At 39.2% G+C, this 24,933-nt stretch overlaps 1 protein-coding gene across 1 annotated transcript; it reads left to right on the top strand.

The window, feature by feature from the left end:
- The first annotated feature begins 12,775 nt into the window (after positions 1-12,775).
- Positions 12,776-23,365, top strand: urod (uroporphyrinogen decarboxylase). The gene is made up of 10 exons (XM_053883084.1): positions 12,776-12,977; positions 15,453-15,565; positions 15,638-15,717; positions 16,614-16,676; positions 17,059-17,256; positions 17,331-17,492; positions 19,411-19,545; positions 21,702-21,802; positions 22,157-22,223; positions 22,939-23,365. Exons 1-10 carry the CDS (start codon positions 12,955-12,957, stop codon positions 23,101-23,103), a joined length of 1,107 nt encoding a protein of 368 aa, XP_053739059.1. The 5' UTR covers positions 12,776-12,954; the 3' UTR covers positions 23,104-23,365.
- The last annotated feature ends 1,568 nt before the right edge of the window (positions 23,366-24,933 follow it).

Genomic DNA, 24,933 nt, shown 5'->3' with positions numbered 1-24,933 from the left:
GGAGGCAGCAGAACAGAGGTGCGGAAGTGCGCTCTCTCGCTCTGCCAGACAGCCTGCCAGACAGCGCGACTCGTGAGGCAGCGACACGTGCTGGTGATGAGAGGAACTAGCGCGAAAAGGAAGAATATTAGTTGTGAAAAAATGTGTTGTTTTCTGTTTGTTTGCTCTTTTATATCAATGTTGCTGACCCATCAAAGTGTCCGCCTTTATACACTTGTGGTCAAGACAATCTAAACACTTGTGAGCTACTTGGAAATGACCGAACCAAGAGCAAACCAGGGTTTAGTGTCTTGCTCAGGGACACAATGACAGACACACATCAGGATAGGTTTGCATCCACAATGACATACTGTCGTTCCAGTGACAAATTCAAGAGCTGCTACTTTGCCTGTCAGTGAGAGTATTGTCAAATGAGAAGTGAATATCAGTCCATTATGTAGCTGTCATCACATGGTCCGTCTCTTCATATTTCTGGGCAGCAATTTAAGTTCCGTGAGGATGTGTGCCTGTCATTTAGTTATTATGATGTTTCTTATGGGATTTATTTGTAACAATATGCCGAAAACCACCTTGATTATGTTCACCTCCATGATGCCTGATATGTCGCTTGTTTCGATATTTCCTCATGTTTTATGAGGTGTGATTGCATGAAATTTCATCTTTTAAAAAGAGATCATAACGCTGGAGGCAGTGCGCCACAATTGTTTTCATGTAGCGCAAACCCTGGAGTATGGTCTGTCTATTCTCCAATGAGCACTGCAGGTAAACTTAAGTTGCACACTATTTACATTTGACATATATTTATGCACGTCTAACATGCAGGGGTGGGTAGAGTAGCCAAAAATTTTACTCAAGTAAAAGTACAAAATAATATGAGTCAATGACAAGTAAAAAGAAGTCATTTAAATAATTACTTGAGTAAAAGTACAAAAAGTACTTGGTGAAAAAACTACCCAAGTACTGAGTAACTGTAACTGTAATGTCTCATTTATTTTTTTTTACACAACCATTCAATCAAATCAAACATCAAAATTACAAAATAGTCATCTTCATAGAAATTAAAATCCATCCTCATAGTAACAGTAAATCAAGTACTTTATTAAATAATAAAAATAAATAAAATAATAATAGAATAAAAGCGCATCTATCACAGAATTTCAAGCCGTTGTACATTTTTTAACGATACTCAACAGGCAGAACTACAAGGAAGCCCGTGAACTAACATATAAACTATAAACAAAACAAAGTTGTTGGGGTTTTTTTTTTCAAAAAATCAGTGATGTCACTAGTAAGTTTCAACAGTAGTTCGCTCTCAAGGTTCTTGTCGTTAAGTTGTGATGGTTTTGCAGTGAACAGGACTCCAGCATGACTGAAAAGTTTCTCACAGGGTCCAGGTGCAGGAAGACCTGTGTTGACTTTGAGTGACAGCTTTTTGATGTGAGGAAAGGCGTGGAGTAGATCCATACCTGCAGGTGATATACATGAAAGGTACCTCTCCAGCTCTCCCACTTCTGATTTTCTTGACTCTATAGATGCAAAGCAGTTGTCTTCATCAGAGGGGCTGCCGTTTGTGCTGGTGACATCATCTAAGTCGCTGTCGAGGTGATTTCTTCAATGGTGAAATCTCCATTTGTTTAGGTAAACAAAGGAGACACTGCATTCTTTCTGCATGCATTCATTCATTCTGTTCCTCTTTTTCTGTATCTGCATGGTCTTCATTGTTAAGTGGCATTGTCAATCCGTTTCGTCAGTTAACAACTCTGTCTTGCCGCGCTGAGGTTGGATATGATTACACGACGAGACTGTGTGGCTATGGTTATGTTTGATTGGCAAAACACAGTCACGTGGTAGGGCCTTTCGGAGGTCTCCCTCTCACTCGCTGACAAAATAAATGCACCTTTCTCTCCCTGAAAGAGAAATGGACTTGCACGCAGAAGTGATTTAAGAAAAGCAACGAGCTCAATGAAGCATAATGTAGCGGAGTTCCTTCTTCACAAGTAAAAGTAAAAAGTATAGTGAATTAAAACTACTCCCAGAAGTACAACATTTCCCAAAACTTACTCAAGTAAAAGTAAATGTAATTTGTTACTACCCACCTCTGGTAGCATGACAGGTTGTAGGTAATCGCCTTGCAACACTGCTTCAACGGTGCGATAAACTCACAAGTGTCACGAACCTCTCAGTCTGGTCATATTTTTTGTACGATTTCCTGCTCCCACCTTTCTCTCCTCCTCCCTTCTAGGATTGGAACACAGGTTTCACAGAAACACACACACCTATGGCAAGTCATCTAATCATCCTCCGCTCTACTTGAACGCCAGCCAGAAGACTACCGGCGACAGTTGCTTTTGCTCACTCTGGTATAACGCTCCGTGCCTGTGATCGTTTCGGGAAAGACTCTTTTCCTCACCGTGGATGTTTTTTCCCCATGTCCTCTGAGTTTGTGAGTTTTTCTGATTAGTCTCCTTTCTTTTTCAGTGTCTGTGCCAGCTCTCCATTGTTCCTCTCCCCCAATAATGTGGGCTTATTCTTCTGGTCTCTGAACTCTGGTTTCTCCCCTTCCGTTAGCGCTTATGGACGCTTGTTTCTGTTTTTAGACTGTTTTACAGCATTTTATTGATTTGACTCCGTCTTCCTCTGGTGTTGAGGCTTAGTATACTCCTTGTTGCGTAGAAGTTGAGTGTTATTCTGTTCGTTTATTGTATTTTGGTTCTTTTCTTTTCCTTCTTCCTTCTAGAGTAGAAGTTGAGTGTAATTCTGTTTGTTCTGTCTCTTTCCTGTTGCATGTGGGTCTCCTGTTTAAAAACATTACAACATCGGAAAACAACTGATCGATTGGGAGGTGGTCTGAAGTGCTTTATGTTATACCATGTATATTGCACTATGTGAGATGCATGATTGAGCCAAAAGTCGTCCAGATCCACAAAATAAATGCCAGAGTAAAATTTGCCAAAAATGGCCAAAAATCACAGTGTATGCCCAGATTAAGACAGAGCTGCTCATTATCGCTGCTATGTGGTGGTAAATGCTGGATTAACAGCATCAATATGGTCAAGGGTCATCCTGGGGTGCATTACTCTGGTGGAATTAGTTGGATGCTGGTCATTCAATCCAGATCCTGATTTGCTTTCTTGTGCTGCATCTGTGAGCTGAGGTCTCATTGTGGTGCAGGCTCACGATCACTGAAAAAACAATTTAGCTCCAAAGCTTTACTCCATAAGGTAGTCATTTAGACAGCAATTTAACCCTAGAGCATTACTGTCAGGTGTTCTTGCACCTTGTTATGGCACATAAACATTTTTGTGTATTCACAAAGAGTATAATGCTCTTCACAAATCATAAATGATAATAAAACGTTGAGAATGGGATAATCAATAATGAAACCAAGGTTCAAGCAATAGTGATTATCCCTTTTAAACCCATGGGTTGCCTAAAATTACAAAATTGCCTTCAAAAGTATGTACCCCCTAACCCAGGAGTGGAAGCCCCTCAATGACCAGGACTGCATATAACTTGCTTTGTGTCAATAAAGTTTAAGAGTAATTAAGCTAAAACTTGTATCGATATCAAGGTGAAACATCAAGTCTGAAGTATGTCTATCAATATTAAACTATCATTAAGACAAACATCCATTGAGTTTATTGAAATAATTTTCATTTTCAGCAAATGCTCATTGGCCACTATTTCCCAAAACAGCAGCAAAAATGTATTTCAACTCAAATCGTGATCTATTGATTGATTACAAGACACTAATTGGGGACCAGTGGCAACTTAGCTGTGCCTGGTGCATCATCTGGAAATAAACCGTCATCCATTATAAGATAATAACCTGTTCCAAACTTAGTCAGATTTCACTTGTGTCCACAGTTGATTTGTATAACAGCAATGATTAATGAGAATGCATTCATTATTATAATTTCATGTAAATCTCCAGCCACGCATATCGTTGGCTACTTTTAACCATGTGTAACAAATACCTCAAATCCCTTCAAATACGATATTCGAGTATACTTTTGGTCCTCCTTATAGCAAACAATGTGTCTGACATGCATAGTGTTGTTGAGATGTCAATAGCTTGTCTCATTGGCCAACATATACATTTGTACAGCCATGGCTGCTTCCATGACCTCGTCATACACAATTGAAATGACACTGGATGTAAACCAAATTAACAGAGTAATGGGATGGAAGAGCTACCCTGTGTTTTGCAACGTGAACAGAATAGTAATATTACTGTGTATTGAAATCCGGTTCAAGGCTTATTCTATCGCCCCAGTATATTTAGACAATCTTTCAATTTTGCTATTTGTGTAATATTTTCCCCCTTACTTGCTTTTTACTCTGAAGACTGAAATATGAGTACTGGAAATAGTACATTAATAGCTATTCTTAAGCTCCCAGCTTTCCATGGTGGCTCCGTGACAGGTCCAAGAGAGGTCCGTGAATGGTTCATCACTACTCCTTTCATGGACCCATACAGGTCCACTGCGGCAATGTAATCCACAGTCTGATGACACAGTCTGACCGAACGCCCATCAACAGTCAAAGCTGCAATGCTTACCAAACAAAACGCGATTGAACCCACATTGAATCAGCAGTGATGCAGAGCGGTACCGGGCTCCTCAATATACAGAGCATTAAGCGCCGCTTGGCATCTCTCCAGCCACCCTTCTGGCCAACCGCATGTAGTGGACGTTCTATGTACAGGCAAACAGACCAAGTGCCTGGGTTGCCATATTTTGGGTTGCAGCATGAACTGCGTGAAAAGAAAACAAAAAAGGTATATCGCCAACCCTTTATGTATCACCTTCACACCGCTGGAGCCAGTCAGGCGAGCACTGAGCCTGCAGGTGCAGCCAGCGCACAGCAAGATGTGACAGTGTGACACCACCAGCAGAATGTGTGGTGCCTATGTAACCGGTCCCCTCTTACTGAACGGTTCTCTGTCTGTCTGCGTTGCATTTGGGACGTAACCAATTGAAGAGTCAAATTGTCTTCCAATTCTTTTTTTTTTCCTCTCTGAACTGATTGAGAAAACAAACTCAGTTCCGTATAGCGGCAGCTCTCACACTCTCTCAGCTTACGGCACACACTTTAAATATGTAAAAAAAAAAAAGAAATACAACACACCTTAGCACATGTACAATATATAAAGAAATGACAAAGACAAAATATAAACACATACAATTAAAGTACATAAACTAACACAACATTCCATACCTTAAGTGATTGAGAAAACAAAATCAGTTCCGTGCAGCTGCAGCTCTCACACTCTGAAGGAAAAAAAAAGGAAAACCAACGATCAAGCAGCCAACTTGATGTGCACGTGCAGTAAGTTTGCAGTAAGATACTGATTTCCTTGTATAATTTCAATGTATTCTGTTATGTCCTGATTTGGTCATATAACTGTCCATATTGATACATCTAAGTAGATTTTTGGATCAGATCTCATTTGTTTTAGCAGCCTGAGAAATGATGCCTCTCGCCACTTTGTTCTGTGCAGAGTCCTAGAAGTGACACGCATGTGTATATTTTTTTGAATGTGACATGCACAACTTTTTTTTTTTTTAATCTTGAGATAACTTTGTTTTGTTATAATTAGTGGGGGTTTTTCGGCTTCTTCCTTCAGGGGTTGCCACAGCGGATCATCTTCCTCCAGCTCACCCTGTCCTCTGCTTCCTCTTCTCTTAAACCATGTCTCTTTCACTACCTCCATAAATCTCTTTGACCTTCCTCTCCACCTTCTGCCTGTCTGTTCCAACCTCAACATTTTCCAACCAATGTACTGGCTATCCTCTGTACATTTCCAAACCATCTCAATCTAGCCTCTCTGACTTTGTCTCCTTAAACACTCTGATATACGAGTTCCTGATTCTATCCATCCCGGTCACTCCCAGAGAGAACCTCAGCATCTTCATCTCTGCTACCTCCATCTCTGCCTCCTGTCTTTTCCACTGCCACTGTTTCCAAACCATACAACATTGCTGGGCTGACCACTGTTTTGTACACTTTCCTCTTGTTATAATTAGTATCTTGAGATAATTTTTATCGCAAAATAAAATCTTAACCTAAGTGCATGGGTAACTGCCCATTTTATATACATCCGCCTATAACCACGTCTCCTATGGCTTTGTAACTGTTCGTCAACATTGTCAATCACTGTCTGCAAGTGAGAATATTGCAGACGGCAAAGTTTTTTTAAGCAGTCTGATCAAGTGCCTTCTGCCCAAAATAATACATCATAATAATAGACTCTCCGTGTGAGTCATACCTAAATGAAAAAGGCTGATCAACTGCTCTCAGTCCGTGGCGCTTGTCCTCCCACAACTCTCTGATTGTATATAGAGATTTAGTCACAAAATCCGGTGATCACGAGATAAAAATCATCACGGGAAAAAAAATTCTCGATACAATTTATCAGGAGATAATTCTTAATCTCGAAATAAAATCATCATAATAATTTGTATTAACTTGTAAAGTAATTGCTGAAGACCAGCCAATCGCTACGCATGGTTCAGCCAACATGGAAGTGGTAGGACCAATTCAGAAAGGGTGAAAACTCCTTCATGAATCCCCATCTTCCCTGGCAAATGAATAAAAATATATTTTTACCACAGATTGTAAATGTTTTTCAGTGAAAAAAACAGCACTTTTTTGTACTTTAATAATAAGATGGAGCTGCAGAGTTTTGCCACTTACTATAGATGCCTCTAAGTGCCTTAAAAAGCTATCTAAGTTTTTTAAGGCACTTAATTTCCTTACTGTGCCACCAGATTTAGCTGCTGCTAATTCCATGCAATGTGGTAAGTGCCCTGGACCAGATGGATATTCACTTGAATTCTACAAGATTTTTTTTTTTTTACATGAATTAGGTCCTATTTTAGTGGACATGTAAATCGAATCTTATGAATCACTTAGTTTACCTTCAACTCCTGCACAGGGATCCAATTTCCCAAATTTTGAAAAAGAATAAGGACCCCTTGTCATGTGCCCCATTAGCCTCTCGATTGTGGACTTAAAATTATCAAAACTAAAAACTAAAAAATTTAATTATCAAAACTTCTAGCCTTACGTCTTGAATCGTCAGTTCTGACAATCATATATCAAGACCAAACTGGTTTTATTCGGAATAGGCATTCTTTTTTCAACTTGAGAAGCCTGTCCAACATCATTTATACCCAACCCAATGATACCACCACAGAGGCTGTGATATCTTTAGACGCAGAGAAGGCTTTGATCAGGTGGAATTGCCATACCTTTTTTGCACTCTAGAGAGATTTGGATACAGTAAAAAAAAATTATTAACTGGCTCAAGGTCTCCTAAAGGCTAATTTTCTGCAGTGTTTGGAACGAATGCATCATGTTTTTGAGCGCTGTTCACTGCTTCCTCTCAATCTTGTGGCAAGAATAAACTCTGTCAAAATGAATGTTTTACCCAAATCATAATGCCTCTTTCAATCAGAATCAGAATCAGAATCAAATTTATTGCCATAGTCAGTGGGATCCCACCAACTAGGAAAGTGCTTCGGAATAAAGTGCCGTCAATAAAATAAAATAAAATAACAGAGGCTGATCACATGAACATTCTCCGGCTGGTCAAGAAGTTTGTTAACCATCTGCAGAGGGAGTCAGACACATTGAGCTACCGAAGCTTGTCTTCAAGTAGAGCTGGGAGAATTGTGTTGAAAGCAGAGATGAAGTCCACAAACAGGATCCTGGCATAGGTTCCTACGGAGTCCAGATGCTGCAGAATGAAATGAAGGGCCTGGTTCACTGCATCGTCCACAGATCTGTTGGCTCTGAAGGCAAACTGCATTGAGTCCAGGAAGGGAGCAGTGATGGATTTCAGGTGGGATAGAATCAGGCACTCAAAGGACTTCATGACCACAGACGTCAATGCCACCAGTCTGTAGTCATTCAGTCCTGTTATCCTGGCAGGACACCAAGGAAGCATTGAAGATGTCCGTGAACACTGGAGCCAGCTCAGCAGCACAATGCTTCAGGATGGCAGGGGAAACCCTGTCCGGACCCGCTGCCTTCCGAAGGTTCAGCTTCCTGGACTGAGTGAGCACGTCCTGCTCCATGATGTCAAGAGTAGGAGAGGGGATGGGAGGGGGTGGCTCATCAATGACTGTGTTCGTCTTTGCTGTCTTCGTGACATCGTTCATCTTAGTTGTGTCACTAAGAGACAGCATAGTCCTCTGTTGTAACGTGGAACAGGGGACTGGCGAGACCACAGAGGTGTTGGGGCAATATGGCTGCTCGAAGCGACAGTAAAAGTTGTTCAAGTCCTGTGCAAGAGCGAGGCTGTTCATGGTGGGGGGTGGCACGTGGCCTGTAGTTTGTGACCAATTTAAGCCCTCTCCACAGTGCAGCCGAGTCACTGGCTGAGAACTGCTGCCCAAGTTTGTCAGAGTATACGGCTTTAGCTCTCTTCAGCTCCCTCTGAAACCGATATTCAATTCTATATCAATATCAATATCAAGTCTATCATCAATATCAAATTTAATATCAATATTTATCCCACAGACATTTTTTGAAGATTAGATACAGCAATTTTTAAATTGATTTGGTATAAACAGAGCCCAATAACACGTAAAGAACTTCTGCGGAGATCAAAGTCATGTGCAGGGTTAGCATTACCTAATTTAAAATGCTACTACTGGGCCACTGATATCCGTAATATTGAATACTGGATGAGCTTTGAAGGTACCCACAATCCACCTGCTTGGATAGCAACGGATCAGTCAAACCAGTATCATTACCTGCTCTTGCCCCCTCTCCTGCTAGCTGTCCCATTCTGTTGACCATTCAGAATACTGTTGTTAAAACTGCCAAAAAGATTTGAACTCAGTTCAAACGTCATTTTGATGCTTTCCTCTCGTACTTATTGGATGACGCATTCTTAACTTGGTCCAGATTTGGAATCAAAACATTTTTGATTACATATTTTAAAAATAACAAATTTGCAACTTTTGAAGACTTATGCAAACTATACTAACCTAAACAACATTTTTTTTGATATATAGAAATTCGTACCTTTGCGATTCAAATGAGAAAAACAAAGGAAAATTGAAATGGAGAGTGTGAGTTTGAAAAACAATTTAGTTTTAAAATGTAGATGGAAGAGTCCCGGAATAGTGTGGCCAAACAAAGTAAAATAAGAAAAAGCATGAAAATGTGAGGAAAAGCAGGAAAAGTGTGAGAGACCCCAAACTGATGAATGTTTCTCTGGTCTTTATCCCAGTCTAAGTCAAATCTCACATCGGAGAGATGACTGGGTGCCTCTGCCATGTGAAAGACACTGCATCACCAACATCAACACGCCACCGATTCTTAAGCTGAGCCCACGATGGCACTTCTCACTGAAGGCCCTTCAGGAGGCAACACACCACCCCATACAAGTAAGACCATTGACGTTTCAAAAACTCAGATGCCCATGATTGAGTGTCCAGACGCCGATGGCAGGCCTGTGCTGATGCTCCCATAAATGGAGGCGGAAATGCGTGAAGCAGTCCAGGAGTGGTCTTCTCCAGATCCTGGCAAAATCAAAGCTAGACTGTAACTGAGTACCTCTACCGCCTGGAGGAAGAGTGTGTGGCGCACTCTGGGCAAGGAAAACCACAAACCTACACTGGTGATGAGTCTATGTTTGAAACGATTCTGAAAATGGTGTTGTATGATGGCCTCGGTGCTGATATCTGCAAAAAGATTAATTCCAGCCTCGTGGGTGGGTGGAGAGAGAACCGGGTTCCAGACATCCTGCGACATGCCAAGCATGCTGAGAAGGTGCTTCAAGAGTCCCACTCTGAACTGCTGTCCCAGATGGGATTCAAGTGAGGCTGAGTGACGAGTGAAGCATCAAACCGATGCTGTAGATGGCGCCTGACACCAATGGTGCTCTGAAAGAGTCCAAACAGGGTAAGACAGGCAGACACCGACATCTCAATGGTTCAACTTGACCCCGTTCATATTTCCGATGCAATGGAGGTTCTGGTGTCTTAGCTATGGCTCAATTCATAGTAGCTTCCCGAAACATGCTAATGTAACTAAATTGCTTGCCTCTCAGGAAGGTTTATGTCACGTGATAGGTGATTCTTGTTGCACTTTCATTTTTGATGTTTCTGGCAGTGGCGGGCTGTCAGGGCCTGCAAGGCCCTCTCTGCTGGCCAAACAACCAGAAATCATGAGGATATTTATGACAAAAGTGAATTTCATTTTTAATGTAATTTCCCAAAACATATTACATGTACATATAATAATCATATTCATGTCACTGTATATCCCAGTGTTGTTTTTCCAGGTTAGAGTTTTTCCCACCGCTGGTTTCTGGTAATATCACACACACAATTGATCAACTAAATTCACTGTCTATGGATATGAAAAAAAGATGGCTTCACTGTCACCTAGAGCTGGTGGACCAGCTCTTGACTCTTTACACTCAATATTCGCCAGGTTGATGATGTCACTCTGCCAGCTGAGGTTGAACTCAAATACTTTTCCTACAATTGCCATTGTTATTCAAAAGATTTTGTGTGTTTCAGTTACTTCTCTTGTATGATGATTTACCTTCAACCCTTCAAGGGGCTTGGTTTTTCTGATGTTATTCTGAGGTTTTACTTTTAGATTTGACTTCTATATTTTACTTTTACATTTACTCGCAGTTATCCATATTTTTCATATTTACTTTAGCATTTTACTTTTTACATTTATTCTTCCCACTTAATCACATATATTGCCATACACTTAATCTCATTTAATGTCATAATGAGTAGTGTTTATCATTTTTTTTATCATGACTTTTATTAATTTGTAATTAAAAGGGGGGAATTGTGATGGAAAAATTATTGTTACTGTTCACATTAAAGTTACTGACATTGCTCAGACTTATGGAAAGTTACTTTTGAAGGCTGCCTCATTGTGTTTTGATAAACCATTCCTCCTTGTTATCAGTACTCTTATCAGAACTTATCAGAACTGAGCGTCTCGCAGATGCTCAAAGTTGTTGCTACATTCTTGCTTGTCATCTCCAATGTTATTATGTACCCCCCATCCAGTGATTAAAGTGTATGCTTGCTGAGAATTCCTCAGTGAGAGTTTCAACTTCCTAGTTTGAACATGTGCTCTCACTCCGTCTGCAAAGATTCTTCAATAAATATTCATAAAAGACAATTCTCTCTTTATTGAAGTCAAGAAATACCACAACAAGAATCATTGAAGTCCAATGGGAAAGAATTTTGAAACGGGTTCATACTTCAAGTTTTTGTGCCTGACATGTACTGATCATGTACATGATCAGGCAAGATTGTTCACTGCATGCAATGGACAAGACTAAAACTCTCAAGAATATATAGTCATATTGATCCATTTTGCGACAGGTGCCATATTTAAATAGCTAACCACACACATATGTTTTGGTCATGTCCATCTCTGACCGGTTATTGGGAGAGGATCTTCAGGACATTATCACAGGTGACTGGTACCTACATTGGCCAAAGACTTTAACAGCTTTATGTGGCATCTCTGAACTATCTCTCACCTCACTCCAAAAAGATTAAAAAGCCTTCACAACATTACTGGCCCGACATCTAATTTTGACCCGATGGAAATAAACAATAACACCATCTCATGTACCATGCCTAAAAGAAGTTATTGGCAAGTTGCAAATGCAAAAACACACTATAAGAGGATCCAGCATTTTTTTTTTTTTTTTTAAATGGGGATCTTTCCTGATCTTTCCTGCAAAGAGCCATCATTACTGTTAATATTGAATGTTTGTGCGTGTCGATGCAGACCAGGTGGATTTTTATATTTGTCTGTCTTGTCTTTGTTATGTACTTCTTTCTTTTATGTCCTTTTTTTTTTTTTTTACATTATTCAACTTTTCAGGAGTAACAGCATGGTTGCTGTTGATAGACTATGCATTCTAATCATGATGCAAATCACATTTAAATAATCACATTATTTCCATCCTTGATTAGTAAATCCAACTTTTGCAACTAGAACTATTTTTTCTTTTATGGATTAAAGTACAATTTAAAGAATGTTAATTGAATTAGTGACAAGGGTGTGGACACACTGAAATAAGGTTAAGCTACATTTAATAGGTCGAGGTGAAATGCTTATTGATTCAGTAATGCAGTATTTATTTATATCGCGCAAAGGTGATGACATTTTTTAAATTAATGATTTATTTATTTTTTTACTTAAAATAGTCTACATTTAGAAATGTGAGGTTTTTATCTAATATTCTTGTTTTTTTTTTGTTTTTTGTTTTTTTATCCATCATGATTGAATCAATAGCATTTCAAGCTCCTTCAGTACATTTGACCTGTGCAATGTATTGTACTATCATTATTGTATGGGAAACATTTCTCCTTTCATTTGTTTCACATAGATTCAACAGGAGCAGGAGTGAGCACTTCTGCCCCTGAACGAGGTTCATGTCTACCGTGGTGCGGCGCTTGAGTCCGTTTACGTTGTTGGATTAAAAAAATAGAATAGCAGATAAAACATACAATTTCTAAATCTAGACTATTTTAAGTAAAAAAATATTTTAATAAGTCACCAATTTTCATAAGTTATCGCCTTTGCGCGATATAACCATGTACGCATGCGCGTCCCAGTAAAACTCAGTTGGTAAAACATGCGCAATTTCCGGTTCTAATACCGGAATTTCCGGCGGACCACATCAGGCAGACGGACCAGATCAGGCAGTGACAGTGATAACAGTCACTGCACTCAATACACAAGGGCAGTCGCACTGTTAGCATTTGTCCTTGTTGTTTTGCCGTACAGGACGAAAGGCGAATGCGCATGGGCGGGCATGCGTGCTTTGGTCTTACATTTATACCTCAGCCTGTGCAGTGACCGGGACATTGCCTACGAAGATTGTATTGAGGAAGACTGCGGAACCACGTCTTTTACGGACAGTTTGCATCTTTTTGTAGTAAAATGAGTAAAGACGACTTGATACTGTAAGTCTTCCCCACACTTCTAAATGTAAGCCGAGAGCGCTTGTCGTGGCTGCCGCTTGTTGTCGAGCATTCATGTTATGACAGTATCTGAACTGTCATTGTTTTTGTAACAGTCATGTTGTTATCACAGTGGCGCATAATTTATGTAACACCACATTGACATGCAGATGACGTGCAGTACTGCTTATTGTACTTATCTTCTTATACTTCTGCTCTGTGTTTCTTTGGAAAGAAAGTATGTTATCGCAGTCCTGTTTAGTTTACAGATTTTCCTGACATAATGTTTTAATAATGAGGCTCGTAGAACGACTCATTTACTTATATTACGTAGTCTGAGTAATGCGTGTCCACGAAAACACCATTACTGTATTTCCTTTTATTTTCCTTGGTGCCGCATTACCACGTTGACGAAGGAGTTCAATGGAGTTTACTAGTGGGTGAGAAGCTGCAACTGACTGACAAATGTCGATTGTCATATGTCGTTGTTAAATGAAAGGTGTGGTATGGTTTCCATAGTATGTCAGATGTTGATAAGGCGTATCGGTCATCATCAGTCAGACCGCCTTAACTGAATTCTCATTGTTTTAGGGAGTTGACGCATGTTCTAATAGATAACACAATCCCATCATTCCCTTCAATAACCTGGTGCGGTAGAGCAAACCTCATGAAACAGTTTAACAGGACTTTTCAGTGCATTTAGATTGAATACGAAACATCTTGTAAAGTCTACTAGTCCATGAGATAATACTGTGTGAATTAAGGTCCGATTTTACACTGCAGTACTGCAAACTTTTACTCTCAAGCACAAGACAGCTGAGCAGCTGATACAGACTGCAGCTGTCAGTTGACAGTTACTTCAGTTGATGCTTGACAACATAGACAACAAGGAAAGTGATCAAATTAAGCGCATCTGAGACACACAGCAAATTGTTTCTGTGGAGGAATGAAATATGGCTTGTAGGGTGTTCTATTATTAAAATGCCACAGTTCATTTCGAAACACACATATCAAACATACAACAATATCAATAAAAAATGTCTTGATAAATTTTTGCCATTCTGGTGATAAAAATCACGATAAGTATATTTTTTTCAATTTCATGTGTTTGATGTGTTCAAAATGAAGTCCATTTTGACTTCCAGTATCCTGTAAGTGAACTCAATGACACACCTGAGGAATGTTGCATAAATGTGCTGTATGGAATTATCGTATATCGTCTACAAAGATGTTTCTGCTGAATTATAATGATAAATAAATACAAATCTAGTTGTAGATTAATTAAAGCAAGAATCTGAACCATTGCATGACAGCTGGATGCCAATGAGCGTGTAAGCCTGACCAAATGATGAAGACCGGCATAAGAAATAGGTGAAGGAAATTTAAAGAATGAGGGATGACTTGAAGGAAGCTTTGTTAGCAACTGCAAATGTTCACAGATTTTTAAAACTGGATAAACAATCTGGATTCCAACATTGATACCAACTTAAAACAGCAGGGAAGCTGTCAAATCAGTGCAAAGAAGCTATCAAAAACATCAGTGTGGAGTCATCAATATTCTCCGGTAAAGGAACGCCTAAGTTTACCGAAATACACGATATGTGTCAGCAGTACTTGTTTTGTGATGTTTCGCTGACCCTTCTTGAGAGGTTTACTTTACTTTATTAACATTACCATTCAGTGTTCCCGTTGTCATCCATACATCTCTGATCTGTTCAGTTATTAAATTCTATCACAGTAGTGTGATGCATTGCTTCCAAAATTACGTAGTTCGAAAAATAATATATAAAATAAAATAAATAAAAATATTCACAAACCTGGCCTTCTTCCTCAAAAACTACTTCCTTTCTACTCTGCTCCTTTTCAGTCTCGGTGGAATTTATGTAATTGATCACCAATTGTGTAAAGTGTAAGTCACCCAATTGTCACTGTCACTGTAAATATACAAACATAATCAAATATAACACAATTTTATGCTTTAAATTTCATAAAAATGTACTTTGGGGCTGGTGAAAAACCATGAAAACTGGCTAGCAATTGAAAAGTTAAATTTTGGCTGGGTGGACTGTCCCGCCTTCTCATTTGCATTTAGCTCTGCTAGTAGTACATGTAGACAGAAACGTGTACTAGTGCTGGTTAAACATTGTTTTGCTCTACTAGTAGTACTAGTAACCTCTTAAGCTTCACGAAAGCGGTCGTATAGCCTTACTAGTGGTACTAGTGGACAGAAACATCGACTAATTCTACTGGTAAACATTTTTTAGCTCTACTACTAGTACATGTGACACTTTTAACTTTACTAGTAAGGTGTACTTGTGCACTAGAACTGGCACTCACAGAATTAAATCAAGGCTGATATCAACTATGTCAAATTTATGACCCAACAGCTTTCCATACTAATGGTTAAGTTGTCCAATGTTCAAAATACCTGGATCGTCCTGGTTTACATCGTATGTAACTCACCTAAATGTCTTTCAGCTCCAAAGACTTCCCTCAGCTCCAAAATGACTCATTCCTGCGAGCAGCACGTGGAGAAGAAACTGAACATGTTCCAGTTTGGTGTATGAGACAAGCAGGACGATATCTGCCAGGTAGTTTATACTATGACATTCTATGACAAGTTTTCTTGGAACCATTGTTTACCGGCAACATCAAACTTGCAGAGTTTCGTGAGTTCAGGGCTGGGAAGGACTTTTTTGAGACGTGCAGATCACCAGAGGCCTGCTGCGAACTCACTCTTCAGGTACTGTGCTTTTACGATACTATATGAACTTTTTTTCCCCCAAATTTGTGATGTTCTACTGACTACATGTGATCATTAAAGTGATCACATGTCTAAAGAAAGGGCTGCGCAATATGGCAAATTATACCTTGATTTATTTATTTTAAATAAATGTTTTGTACAAAGTACAATTCTTATTTGTCTCTTCAAAGTTTGGAGTGCATTTGTTTAATTATGAATTTAGTTTTTAAACTTTTAAACAATGGAGCATGGAACTCTGATAATCTGTGGGTGTCATTGTAAGTTTTGAAGTGAGATGTCATGTTCAGCACTGCAGTACAGACGGTCTTTGGATTTAGCAAAGAACACAACTTCATTCTGTCGTGAAGCTGTGTGGTCTAGTTAGAGGTATATCAGGTTTAAAAACAAATTGAAGTTGCACATTTGACCGGCTTCTTTGCTGTGAGTGTATGTGGGATGAGGAGCATTGTGCTCATGCGCACCTCCGCTGCAAAAGATGGACGAGTCATCAGCATAGATCTATGGTATATAGAAAAAGTGTTACTGAATCCATGTAATCTCCTCACTTTATTAGATTGTCAAATTATTCTTATTGTTCATGATTTATTGTCATACGTCATATCGTCCACAATTACCATTATGAACAACTCAAATGCATATATAGTTTTTTTTTTTTTTTTTTTTTTTTTTTCGAATTGAGCCTATGCAAGAATTGTGAAAGTTATAAATCATAATGGACGGAATTATGTGGAATTAAAATACAAAAAAATACTACTAACAGTAATAATAAAAGAATGTGTGTATTTGCCACCATTCTCCCCTTTTTTCTCCAGAATTTTAGAGCAGTTGATGTAAATCATATTTTGTTAAGAGTTACATTTTATTCTTTGTTTCAGCCTCTCAGACGTTATGCTTTTGATGCCGCCATCATCTTCTCTGACATCCTGGTTGTACCACAGGTGCAAAACAAGCTTTTCAACATTTTATCAAGACTTCATCTTCTGTTGTATTTTGATCCTTTGTTTTGTGCATTTAATGTTCCCATGTGGTTTTACCTGCCAAGTGTATGATGCTATGATTCTGTTTGCATAGAACTTGTCGAATTTTTGTTTGCTTTATCTTCAGAAGTCAATATAAATGTGTTTGCTATTAACAAGTAACTTAGAATTATACATTTATTTATTTTACATTTACATTTATTGTACAGCATTTTAAACAGCAACATAATTTCCAAAATTGGCCCATACCACTTTGACTGTAAACTTAGTATCATCTGATCCATAACAACATATAACCATTGTTGTATAATCTGCTATCATTTCTGGCAAATTCTTGTTACAGGCAATGGGTATGGATGTCAAGATGTTAGCAGGTAAAGGCCCTACTTTCACAGAACCTCTGAAGGAACCTGAAGACCTGCAGCGTCTGTCGGCTCAAGTGGATGTGAAAAAGGAACTAGGCTATGTTTTCAAAGCCATCACCCTGACACGACACAAGCTGGAGGGCAAAGTCCCTCTAATTGGTTTCAGTGGTGCTCCGGTGAGTCAAGAACACTGGCATGGATAAGATTTCTCTGTCAGCATTCAGGTTAGCAGGATTTTTTTTGATTACAGTGGACCCTGATGTCTTATATGATAGAAGGAGGTGGCTCCACCACTCACTCAAAGGCTAAGCGTTGGCTTTACCGACACCCTGAGGCTAGTCACATGCTTCTGAAGATGCTGACTGATGTGATCGTGGAGTATCTGCTGGGACAAGTGGCAGCTGGAGCTCAGGTATCGTAGACCCGTTCACTCTTTGTAAGAAGTGATGCCATATAAAGTACATGATTTTCTACTACAAACGATTCTTAGGATGAGAATTTAACTTCTTAGTAAGGAATTAAATAAATGCAAGCTGGTGACATAAGCGTGTGACCTACTCAACTGAACTTTAATGTCATTGAACAAATCTCATCAATGACAGGACTGTCACTGCCCACCATTGTCACTTGTTACGGTTTTTTTTAGCATGCTTTAGCATTCAACACAGAATGCTATGTGCAATCCCTGGCTTCCCTCTCCTTCTCCCTTCTTCTTAATGAATAATAAATTGTAGGTTGATGGGGTTAACCCCATATAAAACAGACCAAGGACTGGGATTATGTTGCTATTGATCACTTTTGTGTGAAATACAATTATGTTCCCACAATATTTCTCCAACTAAGGAGAGAGCCAAAACATATTGATATAATTTGGATCTTGTTTACATCTGTCACTCGCATAAGACATATGGTCAAACATTTTGGCAAAACGAACTGTCTTTTAAAACGGTCTTTTATTCCACATAAATGCCAATATTAGTCTTAGTTTTGTTAAAAAAATCAAGGGAAATAAAGATTGGGACACATAAAAAGTAAACAAATAAAGTCGATTGAATACATTCATTTTAATTGTGTTTCTTTTGGCCACCGTAGAAACATTTTACATCTTTCTAAATCCAATCAAATTTGACCCAGTAACGGTTGGAAATACCTTCTCAAAATGTATTTTTCTTCAGTAACAAACACCCCAGGTAATTAAAGCCCCCCTCTGTATTTTAAAAACAATGTATTAAGTGGGTACTGTCTAGCTAAATTATTGACTGATAGGATTTTGCTTAAGTTAAGTTTATAGCCAGAGATGCTGCATAGATCATTTAAAGTTGCAGGTATAGTAGGAACAAACTGAGAGAGACTTGAAATGAACAGAAGAAGATCATCTACATATAAAGACAATTTTACTTCTACCCCCATTCGAGATATACCAGATCATATAAGTTGTTTCGCAAAGCTATTGATAGGGGTTCGATAGCAATTGCATATAGTAGGCGACTCAGTGGACACCCTTTGCTTGTAGAGCAATCAAGATTGAAATATTTAGAATTTAATCCATTTGTTCTCATTTATGTGTGTGGTAATTTATAAACTAACTTGATAAAAACTAAGATAAAAAGTTATTTCCAAGTCTGAATTTTTGCAAAGTGAGAAAAAGATAAAATTTTGAGGAGTTTGAATTATAAAGCATTTTAAATACAAAAAAAAGTGTCTGCCTCGAATAAATGTTTGGTCTATTGAGATAATTGATGGTGAAATGTTTTCTCACCTGCGTGCTGATAACGTGGATACAATTTTAAAAGTGAGTTGATAGAAGCCTGGGTCAAGGTTTGAGGGAGAGTGCGTTTGATAAAGGCCTCTCTAAATAAATTCTGCAGAAATGGTGCCATGAATTCCGTGGGAAGACCATCTGTCGATTCGTTGGGCAATCACACGACCAGAATATCATTTCTCCTCGGGCGAGCCTCCAAGTCTGCACATTTTCTGTGCAGCAAATCCACCGTAGCTGTCAATTTCTGCACGGAGCTCTCCTGACACGTGAGCCACTCCTACTGCTGGTTAGCTGATTGGTCCAAACCCATTATAGTGTCGCTTTCTCATCCAGTGGCCACTATTTCGAAACCCATCTTAAGTAGGAGATCCAGCACACAACAAGAATAAATCTTCTTAGAATATTAAGGAACTATTATATTTAACCTCAAATGTGAATGTTCATGCCGAATGGTGGTTTTAGTCACCAATGTAAGTAGTTAACTACTGGGTTAAACCCCACTCATTTAAAACATGTATATGTTCATTGTGATTAAAAAAACATAATAAAACACATTTCCTCCCCACAGGCACTACAGGTGTTCGATTCCCATGCTGGCATTTTGGGCCCAGTGGAATTCAGAGAGTTCTCACTACCTTATCTACGAGATATTGCGCGGCGCATCAAAGACAAGATCAAGGAGGATCGGCAGGATGTTCCACTAGTGAGATAAAACATTTATCTAAACTTTTCTCACCTGTTCATTTCCGCTTAACTGCACGAATAAGTTCAGTTATTTGTCCTTATGCTGTATCTAACATTGTCAGTTGAAATGACTTTACAATAAGAACTACAGAATAGTCCTGTATTCAGATGGCTCTTTGACAATTGAGTTCTTCAGCAAAATGACTCTTTGAAATTGGTTGAGGTTAGGCTTTGGAGTGGAGAGGCAAGGAAGGCTGCCAATACTAACCTGGGATTTGCAAAGGTTCAGTGTTTTTTTTCTTTATTTTTACTGCTTTCTACATTGTACATACATACTGTAGACATCAAATATATGAAGCACGACATATGGAATGATGAATTATTAAGAGAAAATGATGAACAACTCTAAGTATGTTTCATGTTTTAGATGACTTAAAGTAGCCACCTGCACTGCAAACCCTTGGCCTTCTTAATAAGCTTCATGATGGAAAGCCGGTTGGAAAACCTTATCAGGTGAATGAGCGAAGTAGTAATCATAGCAAAGGGTGGCTGTTTTGAAGTGTCTAAAATATAAAAAAATGGTTCCAGTAATTACACACTTCTTTGTTTACTACATAATTTCATATGCCTTCATCCATAGTTTTCATGCCTTCATTGAAACTCTTCAATGCAAATAGAATGCAATGGACATTTAGAAAATACATTGAATAAGAGGTGTGGCCAAACGTTTACATATGCACTCAGTCCGGTTTCATCCAGATGAAGAAGAGAACTGTGGTCTTGTTGAATGGTTGTTCAGCAGAGTTTTCTGTGGAGACACTGTTTGAGATGAATGCTGGTACGCCAGGTCAGAGAGACTCTTTTACCAACGTTGGTGTAGCATGAAAAAGTTAACTTAATTGTTTTTCTTAATCTAAGTGACAGAATACCTCTATGACAAGATGATATTCTATTACAAACCTAATTTTAGTTGACTTCATCTACTGTACTTTTTGTGAATTTATAATATTTTGTGGACTATTTTGTGAACTTGACTAATACCAAAACAATTTAGACGACAGAATTGGGACGAATATTACATTGCATGTCAGTCTTTGAAATTGCATAAGTGGACTAAACTTGGACTAAAACTAAATCAAATTATATTGTCAAAATTAAGACACTACTTGATTTGGCTATCCATACTTTCTGTTATATATATATATATATATGTGTGTGTGTGTGTATGTGTTCTAGCTGTGTTGCACAGAACTTTGTCCTGCTGAAAAACGTTGCTCAGAATTGAGGCAGAAGGAATCTTGTTTTCTTTAAGGGAACACAAATCTACTGATTTCAGCCTTGCTGAATCACTCATCCTCTACCAAATTTCATAGTGTGCACTAGACACTGTGCCTTGTTGGCATCTACAGGTCTGGTTGGGCAAAAGCTGTGTTGGGCAAAGCTAATACTTGGACTACTCTTAGAAAATGACCTTTCTCCAGTCCCCTATGGTCCATTGTATATTGTCTTTTGCAAATCTCAGCCTGGCTCGCCTCATTGTTGAAGGGCTTTTTTCCAAGTTTTACATGACTTGAGCCACACGTCTGGCTGCTGTTCTCGCATTGCACTTCACACCCAGGTTTTTGTCGGTCACTCGTCATCTTATGGTTGCTGAGAGACGTCTGAATGGGTTTCTTGGTCGCTAGATCGTCCCTACCTGTGCTGCTTGCTGCCGACCTGTGGTTTTGCTGTCCCCAATGTCTGTTGCTTGACCTTGTTCTTAGGAACTCTTGTCTTTGAAATGTTCAACCACTAAAGCCAGGAAATAACCCTTGTCAAATCTGTCTGATTCCAAACATTTATTTTTCTCTGTAGTTGTCGTTTGATTTTTTTTTTCTTTTCTTTTTTTGCAATGCAGCTGGTTTCATTGCAAGAGGATAGCAGTGACCACAGGAGTGTTTAGTATACTTTTCCTCATTAACTTTGAAATAGCTAATGTTTTCTGTTTTGCAATGACTGCCTGCAGAATTTCTACACGACATGCATCTTTGTTTTTTTTAATCTCTTCCTAATCACATACAGTATTAAGTCTCAGTTCAGCAGGAAGTAGTGAGCATGGTATAAAGCACCATTAGATGAAAACACTTTACCAGAATATAAATCCCTCTTTGAATTCTGCTCATTTTTGTGCCACAGATTGTGTTTGCCAAAGATGCACACTATGCCCTGGAAGATCTGTCCCAATCTTATTATGAGGTTATCGGACTGGACTGGACCATTGACCCTCGATCAGCTCGGTAACACATGCACACACAAACATGCAAGTTTCACACGCACACAAACCTACACTCATACACTTGTATCTCTATCCTTATGAGGACCTCTCATTGACACAATGCTTTCCTCAGCCTTCCACCTTGAACTTAACCATCCAAAACAGATGGATACCCTTAACGAGGGCTCTGAACCAATTATAATGACCCAGTTATTTTGACATTTTGACCCTCAAGGACAATTTTGCAGTTCATTGATCAGTCACATCCCTACAGTGGACAGCTGGTTACTTCTGTGACAATGGGTCAATACAATCCCTGTGGCCTCGTCATGTCTCTGGCTTTCATGTTCACTGTGTTAACATGTTGATGTTTCAGGGAGAGAACAGGAGGCAAGGTGAGTCTGCAGGGGAACATGGACCCTTGTGCTCTCTATGCTCCCAAGGTGAGATCCTCCTCTTCATTCTTTTTTCAAAAGATAAACTTTATGGACATTGTGACAGGAAGATTGCATTTGTTTGATTTCCTCTTATTAAAATATTCTCCCAATACTCTTTCAATATTGATGTCTTTGTGTTACATTCAGCAGTGATCTTCTTCTGAAATGCTGTCATTATCTTAAAATCCTTACTGGCTTATAATTTAGTTTTCCTCAAAGTAGGACTGCATGATATTTGCTTAAAACATCGTCAGTGCGATATCTTTTATACTTTTCAACTTAGATTTGCTTCATTTAAGGATCACAGAGAAATCTCTTTTCTCCACGGAGGTCTGTCTTTTCGAGCCAGAGCCTGGGAGAGTAAACAGTTGGTCCGTAGTTCCACGGCTAGGGCGGAATACGCATTGCTCCTTTTGTATCTGAGGTTCAGCAAACGATCGGACCCCCCTCTCCAGCACCTTAGAGTAGACCTTACCAGGGAGGCTGAGGAGTGTGATTCCTCTGTAGTTGGAACACCACCCTTTGTAAATAGGGGAAACACCACCCCAGTCTGACACTCATTCGCTACTGACTCAGACATCCACGCAATGTTGAAGCGTGTCAACTGCCTTCAGCATTTCTGGATGCCCTATGAGATACTTCATTCACTTTTGTTAATAAAAAAAATGTTTGACTGTAGCTGTTTCATTGATCAGAGAGTGTGTTCCCATCTGCCCTGCAGGAAAGAATATCTGACATTGTGAAGAAAATGCTGGAGGATTTTGGCACTCGGGGCCATATCGCCAACTTGGGCCATGGCCTGTACCCTGACATGGACCCAGAGAATGTGGGGGCATTTGTGGAAGCAGTACATCAACATTCCAGGCTGATGAACAAGCTCCTATAGAATTGACCATTGGCTAACCTGTAGGAGAGAATGTACAATTATGTTTGACTAGATTTTAACTTCCAGCACATGAATAAATCACTATGGTCAATGTCAGAAAAGTCATGGAGGTGTCTTTTCCCTCTGTTTTTAGTTAATGTGTTGTTGTGGTCAGCTCTTGAATTATGGGTTTGAGTGTATTGCCTTCATGCTTTTCATTCCTGGTTGTATAAACACAGGTTCAACTTTTTCTCCAATGTGCCACTATTATAAATAAACTGATGATCTGATAAACATTGTTTCATACAATATTTACACATCTAAGGTATCATCGTCGTCTTGATTGTAAACAAGGTGATTAGACATCATTCGATCGGGATAACTCTAGGAATTTGTTTAGTTCTGCTGCGTTGCTGAAGCTTCACCCTTCACCCAGTCCAATCATAGTCGAGCTATCCGGCTACATGCTAGCTTAGTTGCGCTATTAACCACATTATCCAGATCATGTAGTTCGACTAAGAGAACTGCGGTCAAGGACACTGGAGTGTTTTTTATTCTTTTTTTTTTAATATCATAAAATACAAATTGTGGTAATTAAGCAGATGCTGCACAGCGGGCAGTTTTCTCTAACAGGCAATAATCTTATGTGTCCAGTGGGGGATACGATAAGATCAGTTACACACAAAGGAAAAACATTTTGGGATTTCATTATAAGGAGTAGCTGGATAAGGGTCCTCAGCTTTTCAGGAGTTTCTGCATTGACAGATCAGACCTCAGGTGGCCTGCACGAATGTAATGACGATTAGCAGGTCAGCTGAGGGACCCGGAGGTGCATGCTGTGGCCCAATCACAGCCCTCCATTTCTATTATAGCTCTTTCGTAAAACGTAGTCACTTGGATAGCGCTCCACACTGGGCCACATCCATCCACAGAATGTGCCCGGAGTGTGGTTCCATCTGCATTGTGGCTACAAACAACAAGAGCATTTTACACCATGAGAGTGAAGAGCAGATCACTTAATCCTAAATTGTGTTTTGCACAGAGATATAGCTGGATAAGCAGATTCCGGAAAATCCCGTTGTTGTTGCATTGATGTTGATGCATCACGTGACCTGTCAGGGGAGGGGTCTTCACCAAGGAGTCAGATAAGGGTGGTGAGAGTGTCCGGGTGGGACTGCACACAAACCAACAAGTGTTATTTTTCAATTCATTCATTCACTGTTTTACCGGCAGTGCTTCACCCACCACAACAGGCATCAGCATGGGGGTTGGGGTTTAATCCAGAATACATGGGAACCGAATCGCAAAAGAATATTGTTGTTGTTTTTGGGTCAGTTTGTTTGGATTTACAAGTGTTCAAAAAATAGATGTCATATCTTTAATGTATCAGTTGTGACAAAATACTGTATGTCCACCTCTAAGTCTATTTTATCAAAACCTAATACCAGATCAAAGCACATCCCAGGCAGCTATAGATTCCAGGTTCTCTGCAGGCATACATTTTTCAAATTTACTGCATTTTACCATGAATTAATGCGAAATATCAAACTAAATCCCAAGGCCGCTCAGTGTGCTTTTTTTGACCGATAATCCATACAAATTTCGTTTTTCTAATTACAGGGATATTATACTGATAGTTAGACGAACTTAGAGAACAACCTAACCTCTCTACTTTGAAGTGAGCATCTCAGATATTACCTACATATAGTCAACACAACATTGAAACTCAGTGCAGATGGACTTCATCTTTGAAATGTCATCATAAAGACACACCTACATTCATAAGTGAGACGTGCAAGCACATGCGTACAACATAGAAATGATAATCACCCTGAAAATGGAACCCATCAA

The sequence above is a fragment of the Synchiropus splendidus genome, chromosome 13 (assembly GCF_027744825.2).
Source record: "Synchiropus splendidus isolate RoL2022-P1 chromosome 13, RoL_Sspl_1.0, whole genome shotgun sequence".
Lineage (NCBI taxonomy): Eukaryota > Metazoa > Chordata > Actinopteri > Syngnathiformes > Callionymidae > Synchiropus > Synchiropus splendidus.
The sequence above is the reverse complement of the archived record's forward strand: the minus strand, read 5'-3'. Positions and strand labels throughout refer to the sequence as shown.

Coding starts and splice junctions, on each gene's coding strand:
- urod (XM_053883084.1), top strand. CDS start 12,955: ATGAGTAAAGACGACTTGATACT. Junction 15,566..15,637: donor AGCAGGACGATATCTGCCAG/GTAGTTTATACT, acceptor TCAAACTTGCAG/AGTTTCGTGAGTTCAGGGCT. Junction 21,803..22,156: donor ATTGACCCTCGATCAGCTCG/GTAACACATGCA, acceptor TTGATGTTTCAG/GGAGAGAACAGGAGGCAAGG.